Here is a 13012-nt window from a genome sequence, read left to right on the forward strand (position 1 = left end):
TGCTCTTGAACCAGCAGGCTCAAGAAGAGCTTTCTTCCAAAGGCTGTGACCCTACTGAACCTTAAATCACTCACATTGTACTGTCAATACTTTTATAATTGTTTGCTTGATGAATGCACTTGTTCTTATTTTCACAAAGTTATTTATATTTGTATAGCACTATTTTTTAATTTCTGGTTGGATGTTAATTATATTTCATTGGCTTTGTATTTTTCTTGGCGCAATGACAATAAAGTTGAATCTAATCTAATCTAAAATAAAACATAGGAGTAGAAATAAGCTATTCAGCCCATCGAGTCTGTCCTGCCATTTAATCATGAGCTGATCCATTTTCCCACTCAGCCCCTCTGCCCGGCCTTCTTCCCATAATCTTTGATGCCCCGGCTAATCAAGAACCTATCAATCTCTGCCTTAAATACATCCAATGCCTTGGCCTCCACAGCTACCTGTGGCAATAAATTCCACAGATTCACACCCTCTGGCTGAAGAAATTCCTCTGCATCTCCATTCTAAATGGACATCCTTCAATCCTGAAGTAATGCCTTCTTGTCCCACCATGGGAAAAAAACCTTTTAATATCTACCCTGTTCAAAATGTTTCAATGACATCCCCTCTCATTCAGGCCAAGAACTTACAAAAGCTCCTCATATGATGACCCATTCATTCCCAGAATCATCCTTGTGAACCTCCTCTGAACCCTCTCCAATGTCCTTTCTTAAATGAGAAGGCCAAAACTGCTTTTTCACATACTAACTGTAGAATCCTGCTCTTCAAACTTGATAACCTGAGCTAAATGTCTAAAATATTATTGGTTTTCCCCATGTCATTTTTTTTGCACCTTTAAGAAAGATCACAGCCACCCATCCTAAGGTTTGTTCCTCCCCAGCAGAATTGCTTACCCACCAATGTCCCCTCCTGGTCCCACATGTACATTAATTACATCTGCCGCACAGGGTCCCATTCAGCCAAAGCTTCTGAATCAGCCTGCGACCTATTGATTTTATCTCCATTACAATTTTTTGCAAACATCAGCAAACTATCCACTCCATTGAGTAATATAAAGCTACCACTGTGAAACTGAGCATACCGATGTCACAACCGGAATGAGCTGAAAATCTTTTTTATGAGAAAAAAAATTAAACAAATAATTAAAGTGCTAGCATAAGGAATGTCCTTTAATTGCTGAATCTATGGGCAGTGAAACTCCTGTAGTTTTCCGAAGTTATAGTCATTATTAAAAACGTTAAACACATTGAGACAGTCAGTTCTTTAGTCAATGAGATGATTAAGTTTGAGCAACTTGAGAGCTGTAGAAATAGAATCATGTCCTGCTTGCCAGCTGAACTCGCAACTCTCAGCGGATTCGACACTTCTCCAGTTATGGTTTCTCATTCACCTGGGACTTCATAAAAGAATCAACTGTGCCTTGAACTGCAAAGGTGACAAGTATCAGTCTCAGGCACGGGAGTGGAAGGCCCAATACAGTCCCCTCAAAACCCTTTAGATTCACTGGCAAGATACGCACACCCATGCCACGTGTCCCAGTTCTTCCAGGTCAACTTAACCAGCCCAGTGGCTCCAATCATGTTCAGCTGGTTCCAGACTCTCTGCGTGCCTGAAGTCATACCAGCAAAACAGGCCCTCCACTCTGAAGTACACCATGGCATGAGATTTCCTGAAGGAGAAAGAAAATTAAATTTGGACCACCAGCATAATTATAGGGCTTTTTGACCCACAAGCCCATGCCGCTCAATCCACCAAATCAACCTATAACCTCAGTACTTTTTGAATGGTGGGAGGAAGCTGGAAGAAACCCACATACACGGGGAGACATAAAAATTCCTTCCAGACAGTGCTGGATTCGTTGGCACCGTAAGAGCGTTGCACTAACCACTTCACTAGTCATGCCACCCTACCGTTTGAAGGACCTCCTCAAAGTGTCCTTGAAAAGACAACGTCAAGGTGCGAAGGCTTTATTGAAGCAATGCCTCAAGAAGGCAGCCAATGTCATAAAAAAACCCTCGTTACCCTGGAGCAGGTCAAACAATGTACTTTATATAGCAAAGACCTCACTCCATTGAGGAGATCTGAAAGAGACAGTGTTGTAAGAAAGCAGCCTCTATCCACAAGGACCCCCATCAACCAGGCCATGCCCTCTTCATACTGCTACCATTGGGAAAAAAGTACTGGGATCTGAAGAAGAGCACTCTTCAGCACAAGGATAGCTTCTTTCCCATTGCCATCAGGTTCCTTTGACATTTCGTGCACTAATTTTATTTATTTTTGTAAGGTGGTTTATTTGAAAGTTTGCACTGTGACGCTGCCACAGAACAACAAATTTTGTGACTTGTTCATGACAACAAATTCTGATTCTGGTAACTAACATTTGGGACTTGAGCCCTTCATCAAGGTATGAGCAAAATGTAGGCAGGTGCCTGAACAAAATGGAATGGAAGCAAGTCAATTTCAATCCTGCCTGGGAAGATGAAGACCCAGGCCCTGGATATCTCTGCACAAGGCTTGTTCACCATCATTTAAACTAGAGTGGAATTCACTGCCGAAGAAGGTTCTCCCACAACAATTTAGAATGACCAAGGTGTAGACTAAATCCTGGAAAATGGGTACTTGATGTTTGGCATGGATAGGCTGGGCCAAATGTCTGTATGAGACAGAGAATTTATCTCTTCTTTTTCAAAATCTGCCTTCGCAAACATTATCCAATAATAGAACTATGAAGTGTTTTCCTTCAGGCAACATGCGGCAGCCATTTTTGTACAGAGTCCTGAAATTGCTTGCAAATGAACTGTGTGCTGAACGACCCCATTTTCTCTGGAAGTGCTCAAAAAGATCAGTCAATTGATCTTTCCTTCTTCCAAAAATGTGGCTTCGCTCTACCACCATCAACTCAGTCCTTTTCCACATCTCCTTCATTTCTCGCTCTTCTGCCCTGCCACCCTGACCCCAGACACTACAAACACAGGATCCCTTTGTCCTTACCTACAACCTCACCAGCCTCTGCATCCAACACATTACCTCTGCAATTTCCATCACCTACAACATGATCCCACCACCAGATACATCTTCCCAGCTGCTCCCCTTTCTGCCTTCCATAGGGACCACTTCTTTGTCCACTCACCTCTTCCCAGCAGTTGCCACCTTGGCATATTCCCCTGCAGCAAAGAGAAATTCTGCCCATGCACCCACACCTCCTCCCTCACCATCATTCAGGATCTCAGACGGTCCTTCCAAGTGAAGCAACACTTCAGTTGTGAATCTGCAGGAATCTTCTATGGCATCTTGTATTCCCAATGTAGCCTTCTCTACATCAGAGACTGGACACAGAATAGGAAGTCACTGGGCTTCAGTGACAGGGATCCCCCAATAGCTAAACATTTCAATCCTGCGCCTCAGTTCTGTGCTGACATGACATCATGTACTGTCAAACCAAGGCCACCTGTAAATTGTAAGAGCAACACCTAATTTCTGACTGAGCACTCTCCAACCGATGGCATTAACATTGACTTTTCTGGTTTATGCTAGCCTACATCCCATTCTCCCTCTTTCCCCTATCCTTCTGTCTTCTTTCCTCCACCTCTCCACCCCTTCCCTCTCCGTTCACAGAGCCATCCTCCCTCCCCCTATTTGCTGGAGTGCCCTTCTTCCCTTATCCACCTATTACCTGCCTGTCTATGGGTCTATGCTCTTCCCCTTGCCCCTCCTCTGCCTCACAATTCTGTTCGAGCGTCTGCCTACATTTTGCTTGTACCTTGCTGAAGGGCTTAGGCCTGAAACATTGGTTATGTATCTTTACCTTTGTTATGTAAAGGACTGTATGTTGTGTAGCTTACTGAGTTTCTCCAGTTTTGTGTTTTTACATTAATCTCTTGATTGACAATTAGGAGGGGATGGAGGAAGGAGGTTGGGACCTGGAGCTTGAAATGAAACATATGGGAAAGACAGCAGGGAAATAACATATACACATATGTTCTGGAAGTAGTACAAGAGTTCAACAAGTTATTTATTGATCCATGATTGCTTTCTGACTGGTTATACAGCAACAGATAAAGCTGCAATCGTGGATAGCCTTTTAATGATGCTTTCAGGAAGGCTACTCATGTAATCGTTCATACAGTGTAATAGTTGACCCCTCCACCCCCTACTATATATACTCATGTAATCGTTCATACAGTGTAATAGGTGACCCCTCCACCCCCTACTATATATACTCATGTAATCGTTCATACAGTGTAATAGGTGACCCCTCCACCCCCTTTTTGGCCCAAACTTCAGGTGTTTTCATATGACTCATATAAAAGTTGACTCCCCCCACCTATTTTTGGCCCAATCACCCGCCCAGCCAAGCTCCTATCCGTGGATACCCACCTCGGCTGCCTGCACATCTGAGCTCTACCGTGGATCCTTACCCCAGCCACCTGCCCATCCAAGCTCATTGTGCCCCAGCCACCCGCCTATCTGAGTTCCCAACGTCCTGACTACCCAGCCATCTGAGCTCATGAAGCCTTGAACAACGCAGGTAATTACAAGGTCAAAAGTTTGACCCGTCTAAAAGTCGAGCCCCCTTGTTTTGGTCCAAAAATGTATCGTCAAAAAAAAATGCCATAATTACACAAGTATCTACGGTAATTACATGTTGGTTCCTGTGGTTGGCAGCTGTTGAAGAAAGCAAAGCTGCTCATTGGACCCTCATTTCCAAATGGGTTCCTTCAACAGGTGTTATGTCCTTAATTTACCAATCTATTGGCTGTATTAAGTGTCTGACTCAAATGCCAAGACAAAGGACCTCTTGACTTCAATTGTGTGCGGCTGTTTGCACAGATTGGGCACTATTTGTCCTTGCACTAAATTGGGTTACTGTAGCATAGCAGTTAAGTTACTGGATGGGTAATCAATGGTCAGAGCTATTGATCCTGAGACATGAGTGCGAGCTCCACCACAGCAACTGGGGAAATTTAAATTCAAGTAATTAAATAAATCTGGAGTAAAGAGCCTGGATCAGTGATGGAGGCTATGATACCAACAAGGTTTGTTTAAACCCATCTGGTTCATTAATTTCCTTCAGAGAAGGAAGTGTAATCAGAGCCAGCACCACCAGGCTGAGGAGCAGCTTCTTCCCACAGGAGTGAGAATGCTGAACGACCAAAGGAACTGTTCACACTAACCATCGTGACTCTCATATTCATGAAGCGATATTTATTTGTACAGCTGAATATTTGTCTTGAATGCTTATTGTTTGTTTGTGTGCGTGTTAGGTCGGGTTGTACTTGTACAATCAGAAGACAATAATCTTGAATTGGCTTGACTTGGTATCTTTACTTCTGTACCTCTCTTCTATCGACTACATAAAATTTTTTAAAAATGTTATGATTTCAGTTGTCCCCCTCCCCCAAAATGCACTGGGCCCCTTGGTGGGGGGGGGGGGAGTGGTGTATGACCCCCATTGAGCATGAGAAGATTAAAGTACTCTCCAAAATGATCCTGCAATGTCCCAGGGCAATGAGGGATGGATCGTAAATGTTGGTCGAAGACAACCGCAGCTCAAATTCAATGCATTAAAAAGAGTGACTCATGTTTCATGCCTAAAAATAGGTGCATTTTTCCCCTAATTGAATTTTCTTGCAACCTTTACTATCCTTACTGAGCTCTGTTGAGTCTGAGTGCACAACTCAGAATCCAGTTGATTGAACAGCAGGCTAAAAGGCTCCTGCCCCGTCAACATATTCCACAACCTCCTGGATGTCTGGGTGCAGGATTTTAAGACCGTAATCTCCTGGGAGTGACAGGGTGGCCCTTGTAAACAGGTGGTCTATTGATACAGATTTGAGAGTAATTGTTTGCTGTGTCATTAAATTGACAGCAAGACAAGTGATCTTTTAAAGCAGTATATCCTGCGTGACCTCATAGGATCTTGTGGGGATAGATTTCATTTTTTGTTTGCCCTCTTGTGAAACTTTCCATTTTATCAGTAGAGTGAGAGGAATAGGTGGTAAGGTGGCACCCTCTGATATTTAACCCAGGAAGATCATTATTCAGTGATGTTTGAAGCAGCAGTCTGTGTCACCGGAGAGGACATCATAGCTGACACTCAAACTTCTCCTCATCAAACATCCATTGACCCAGTCTTCCAACATGGGTCAATATATAGAAGAGGAAACTCAAGCTAATTTTCCATCCTTTGAACTTCGGGCTATGAAACCAGTTGTCAGAGTCCCAGCTGTCTGCGTAGAAACCTGCTAATTTACCATGGACTATGAGCCAAATCTGGAATCTTTGTCTCGAATCTGCCAACAGCTCACAGCCACAGGAGCAGGATTTTACTGAATTTTATGCATCTTCCTATAACGATTTTTATTTCCTGCACCCTCTATCTTTTGTTGTCTAATATAATCCTATAGGACAGTTTAAAATCCTCGGGGATATGTTGTTACCATATCAGACAACACATTAATAATTAATAGTGATTATTAATTATGTTTACAGCTCTCAAAATTCATGTGAGATTTTTAAAAAAAATCTGCAACTGTGCAATTTTTATTTGTGCCCGCATCCTTCACTGAAGACTTTAACAAAAGTGGAAAAAGATATCAAGATGTGTTAGGAATAGGGCACATGCATTGTAGCACATGGTGTGCAAGGAAGGGACTGGGAGATGTTTAATTCACAACGCGGCCAAAAAAAAAATATATATATATATATATTTAAAGTACACGTTTTACAATTGTGGGATTCTCCCAGCAGCCTCTGTGTGTTGCACAAGGACTATTTTTCTCAGGCGCACTTGTATGGTGTGTGTATGTGTGTGTGTGTGTGTGTGTGTAATGCACAGACTGTTCAGTTGTAATTTGATGTGTCTCTGGAGACATCTGATAGATTGAAGTTAAGCAGCTCCATTTCCGTGCACCACCTGATTTCGAAGGCTGCGCTCCATATAAATGCTGTTTGCTTGCTGATCTCAGCTTCTCTTGACCGTCCCTTCCCCTCCTCCCTCCCTCCCTGCTCCCCTTCACACAGACTGAGCAACACCACAGAGGAGCTGTCCTGGTGCTGAATCCAGAGCAAGGAATAACACTGAGAGGGGGGAGTTTTAAACATAATTTTGGATTTTTGGGTTTTTTTTTAAACATTTTACCTTTTTTTTTCAAAAATGCCTCGTTCTTTCCTCGTTAAGAAGGTGAAATTGGATGATTTTCACTCTTCCTCTGCAGTCTCAGCTACGGAACATCACCTTGATAACGCGTATGCAATAACCAAGTCTATCACAGACTCTGTAGGGAGCTTAGGGCTCCGGGTCACGGAGAACGGTGAGTTCACAGATCAATTTGATATATTTAGACATTAAGATAACCTACACTAAATGCATGGAAAGAGTGCGTTTCCTTGATTCTCCTCTGTTTAACCTTGTGTGGATGTCTAATGAAATGCTCTCCCATTCCACTCTGCACCCTACATAATGCAAATATGCTCGCTAGCACGGCACAGCTCTGACAGAGAATAATTCTTCCTTGTCTGATTTTTTTTGATTAAAAAATCCTGCCTGGGCTGCGAAACTTGTGCAGCAGGGAGTTACAATGGTGGAGAGAGGGGCGCGGGGTGGGGGGTGTTTCCTCCTGTGCGTTTCGCACGCAGGCGTGGGACAAGGGAAAGGTTCGCGGCCGGATCAATTGTTCGGTTCAATCGAGAACTTGTGCATCAGTCAGGGTGAGATTGTCAACAATGACCCACACTGAACGCCACGAGTGAGCTCTCCCCATTCCGGCGGCGAGACAAAGGGGCAGCGGTTGCCTTTAAATTTCGGTGAGGCACCATCGTGTTAGCTGACTCTCGCACTCTTTTTAATGCATGCTCTTAGAATTGAACAGATTCCTTGATGGGGAGTCAGATGACAAACCAGAAATGTCAACTGCGCTTTCAAGCTTAAAAATAAAACCAATGGATAAAAGAAATGTGTTTAAAAATCTTTATGATGCAACGATTTATCTGCAAATTCCTCTTTTATATGAAAACACCTGAATTTTGGGCCAAAAAGGGGGTGGAGGGGTCAAATTCCTCTCTCCCGTCTTTATTAATGTAAGCTCCCCATGTATATGTTGTCATCAGGAGTCAAGATACTTTCAGGAGATTTCTAGGGAGACTTGATTACTTCAGCTTTAAATTGGGAATGCATTGGGTCTTTGAATCTGACTTTGAGAACAAGTTCTCAGTTTAAGCATCTTAAATAATCTTCACTATTTACTTATTGCTCCCAACCTCTTAATGCCCGATTCACTTTGACCAACCAAAGCTAGGACTACCCTAACCTGATCATTTGAATTGGTGTGAGGACTTCAGAATAGGAGACTTCGGGAACTTACAGGGAAAGGTTAAAGAGGTTAGGACTTTATTCCCTGGAGCATAGAAGAATGAGGGGAGATTTGACAGAGGTATTTATCATGATGAGGGGGATAGACAGAGTAAATGAAGATAGACTTTTTCCACTGAGGGGAGGTGAGGTACAAACCAGAGGACATGGGTTAAGAGTGAAAGGGGAAAAGTTTAGGGGGAATGTGAGGGGGAACTTTTTCCACACAGAAAGTGGTGGGAGTGTGGAAGGAGCTGCCAGCTGAGGTAGGGAATGCAGGCTCAATTTTAACATTTAAGAAGAATTTGGACAAGTACATGGATGGGAGAGGTATGGAGGGCTATGGATTGGGTGCAAATCAGTGGGACCAGGCCAGAAAAAGACTCAGCACAGACTAGAAGGGCCGAAGGGGCCTATTTCTGTGCTGTAATGTTCTGTGATTCTAAACAGGAGGATGGAATGGTAGCTATCAAGCATACTGCCCAGAGCTATCGAGTCATTGGGTTATATGGCATGGAAGCAGGCCCTTTGACACAATTTGTCAATCTGAGCTAGTGCCTTTTGTCCATCTCCCTAAACTAGTGGGTCTCAACCTTTTTTTTCTCCCACTCACATACCACCTTAAGTAATTGACTTACTAACCACAGACCACATATGGCATTTAAGATTATAAATGTCTTTTAAATGTTGTAATTATAGCTGAGTTCCATAAACCCTGTGTTCCAGAGGCAACTTGTACCTTGCAGCGTCCTCCTTTTAAATGATTTGTAATATTTACCCAACTGACTGAGTTTTCAGTCACTTGTTTTAGGACTCCTTAGAATGAATTGATGTTACATTTTATTCCACAATCCCTTTGGAGAACAGTTGGTTTTTATGTATTTTGAAGGTGCTTATATGATTGCAACATTCCATTGTTGGCACGTACAATGACAGAAGGTTTCAGAGTTAAATCCAAATCAACTGCAACAGTTGGCTTCCACTCACCTAATGGAGGTGGATAAAAGCAATCCGGTGTTCCTGCTGTTGATTCGTTCATTGCCTTTTGATGATACTGTGTGCATGGATTAGTTGGCTGAGGCATATGGTGAACTTGACAGTCACCTTCCCCAAGGCCTGCTGACACAAAAGGAGCAAAATTGGCCTTTGGGCATCACTCAAAATGAGTTCATATCTAACTAGCAGACCCATTTGATACCCCCATCCCTTTCTCCCTTTCAATGTCCTGAACATTATAACGCTGAGCTTAACGTGCTCAAAAATGTGATCTCCATCATTTTCTCTTTTTTCAATAACCTGAATATTATAGCTGAGCAAATGCACTCAAAACCCTTCAGTCTTCATCTGGGGACCCGCAGGAGACTGTAGATGCTGGAATCTGAAGCCAAACACTCCATCCCAGTGAAGAGTTCTGGCTCAAAATGTCAGCCATTCTTTTTCTCCCCCACAGATGCTGCTTGACCTGTTGAATTCTCCACCAAGTTGTGTTTAGCCTTAGTATTAATCTCTTGATCCCCAGCACATACCAAAAATGACCTCTTCCCTTACCCTGATTTGTTAAACAATGCTGACACGGTGGCTGTCGTAAATTTTTCATGACTTGCGCATTGCAATATGGGGATTACTGGTTCTGAATCCATCTTTACTAAATCATGATTACTGGTTCCATCCTTCACGCCACCCCCCAATGGTCTCCAGGCTCACCCATGGATTTGGCTAATTACTGCACACCTGGGGGCAAGGCCAGGAGGTAGAAAGGTGCAAGAGAGACCAGTCCCTACAGGAGAGGACAAAAGAGAGGAGAAGTGAAACAAAATAAATCAGAGTTTCATCGCTCGACCCATTTCTTTCGATTTGGGATGCAAAAACCAAAGGGTTCTTCACAGACTGCTTAAGATAACCTGTAGCCCAGAGTAAGCCAAGAACAGTGACAATCCAAGGTGCTCTAGATAGTTCCTTCGATGATGATGTCTCATTACACCATAAGAAGGAGGGAGGATGCTGTTTTTCCCTCTGGAGTGTAAAGTTTATAAAACAGCAGGATGATAAGGTATTTTCCAGTTATAGCAGTCGTTTATTATACCTTTTTGTGCTTTTTATTCAGCCCTTAGCGTCCAACTATTATTTGTTTTGTTATTTATTGTTCATGGTTCCATTCACTGAGGTCTCCATATGAACTGTAAGGATTTAATAAAACCTGTTCCTCCTCCATCCCTTATTTTGAATGTTCAATCCATTACAGAGCTGAGCTCAATGTACACTAAACCCAGAGAAAGAGGACAGCATTAATCCTCTACTTCTCAGCAAACATCCATAATAACCCCTTCTATTATTCACATCTTTTAAACAACGTGAACATGATGGCCATGTCAATTTTTCTGTGATAATTTAGTTGCTCATTATTCAATACTGAGCAGTCAAACTGGAGCTAGTCAACAGGCTTTGGAACAGAACTCTCCTATTAATATACTGATGCCGACTGCATTTTCAGCATTGGGTCTGCAGTAGCAAAAATGTATTTATCATACAGGTGGGTTCACAGACACGTGAGAGTGATGGAAGAGAGAGAGAGAGAGAGAGAGAAGTAGGAGAATGGGGTTTCCAGCCATCATCAAAATGAATGAGGAATTTGGGGCCAGCATATTTAAATTACTGAACACAAGCCTTACTGGAGTCCTTGAAAAGAATTTACTCCTAGGGCTCTTTAAAATACTTGCTTCTCCAAATTAAAATGATGAGACCTTATCTGTAGATGTAGGAGATGCCTTGTCACTATCGTTAGTAGGGAGGAAGCTCAATTAAGTACATGCAGCACAAACTCAGACCTTTTCAAAGAAAAAAGAGGTAGCCCACATGAGGCAGTGTATCAGTGTGCAGGGATAACACAGTGACTCTCAAGGCAAGTGAACCGGTACGGACTTGAAGGGCCGACATGGCCTGTTTCCGTGCTGTAAACGGTTATATGGTTATAACATATAGGATAACACCAAGGAGAAATGCTTAAATGAGTACGCCAGTAACTGGGAAACCTTGCCAAAATCAGCACAAATTTGGAGTGATTTTACGATACTGTGGCAGTCACCCATACAGAAAATGAGTCCACGGTGTAGAGTGGGGTGGGTAACCTTTTTTTTAAACTCACATTCCACCTTAAGTATTCCCTTTGCCATAAGAGCTCTGTGTTTGGTAAGGGAATGCTTAAGGTGGAATGTGAGTGGAAGGAAAAAGGTTTGAAAACCACTGTTTCAATCATACCTTATGGACTCGATATGTACACAGTTTCATAAAACTCCAAAGGAAATGGGCCAAAGGCGATTTTTCTCAAGCAAAGTATTTCAGTAACAATTGGGTCTAGAGCAGTGGATCTCAACCTTCCCTTTCCAGTCATATACCACCTTAAGCAATCCTTTACCAATCACAGAGCACTTATGACATAAGGAATATTTACGGGGGAATGTGAGAAAATCCTGGTGTAGAGACAATCCTGTAATTATGCTTTACACCAGTGGTTCTCAACCTTTTTCTTTCCACTCACATACCACTTTAAGTATTCCCTTTGCTACAGGTGCTCTGTAAGGGTTAGTAAGGGTGTGCTTAAGGTAGTATGTGGGTGGAAAGAAAAAGGTTGAAAACCACTGTTTTAATCATACCTCATTGACTCGTTATGTGCACGGTTTCATAACTCCAAAGGAAATGGGCCAATGACAATTTTTCTCAAGCAAAATATTTCAGTAACAAATGCGTCACAGAAGTGATTCTGAACCTACCCTTCCCACCCACATCCCAACTTAAGCAATCCCTTACTAATCACAGAGCACCGATGACATAGGGATTACTTAAAGTGGAGGGTGAGTGGAAAGAAAAAGGTTGAGAACCACTGCTTTACATGCTTGTTAAATCCTGAAGAATTCTTGTATATGAGATGGTGCATATGGCTTGGTTTGCTGACCAGTACATTAAAGTGCACAGTATATCAACAAACACATATTCATTTAGTACTGTATATGAGTTCAGGACATTCTAAAGTGGTTAGCAGGCAATGAGGTATAATTTGAAGTGTATGCGTGCTGAAGTTTAAGAAATATGGCAGCCAATTTGTGTAAGCAAGGCTCCGTGATGTTGGTGTGGGCAGGGATATGCACAGAGGTCTAAACAGGTACAGGGTCCCTTGAATAATCATGAAACACGTTAATGCGAAAGGTGAAAGTCTGCAGGCACTGTAAATGTAGAAAAAAACACTAAAATGCTGGAGGAACTCATCAGGTCCCGCAGCGTCCACAGGAGGTCAAGATTTATTACTGGTGTTTCGTGCTTCCCCTAGCCTTTTTATTAAGACACTTGCCTGCTTTTTGCTCATAGCTTGAAGAAGGGCTCAGGCCTGAAGCATTGGTAAAATATTTTTACCTCTGATGGACACTGTGAGACCAGCTGAGTTCTTCCAGCAGTTTTGTATTTTCAATACATTAATATGATTTTGTGTCTAATTAGACCATAGGAGCATAAGATGTAGAAGCAGAAGTAGGCCTTTTGGCTCATCGAGTCCACACCGCCATTCCATAATGAGTTGATCCATTCTCCCATTCACCCCACTCCCATAACCTTGAGACCCTGGTTATTCAGATAGTTATCAATCTCTGTCTCAAATACACCCAACAA

At 42.6% G+C, this 13012-nt stretch overlaps 1 protein-coding gene across 1 annotated transcript in view; it reads left to right on the forward strand.

Annotated features, from left to right (window-relative positions):
• Positions 1-7162: 7162 nt before the first annotated feature.
• Positions 7163-13012, forward strand: part of LOC138737283 (transcriptional repressor scratch 2-like) — a 46416-nt gene continuing 40566 nt past the window's right edge. The window contains exon 1 of the mRNA XM_069888035.1: positions 7163-7319. Coding sequence (XP_069744136.1) covers positions 7163-7319 — 157 coding nt within the window. The remainder of the gene's footprint in view (positions 7320-13012) is intronic.

Source organism: Narcine bancroftii, chromosome 6 (genome assembly GCF_036971445.1).
Source record: "Narcine bancroftii isolate sNarBan1 chromosome 6, sNarBan1.hap1, whole genome shotgun sequence".
NCBI lineage: Eukaryota > Metazoa > Chordata > Chondrichthyes > Torpediniformes > Narcinidae > Narcine > Narcine bancroftii.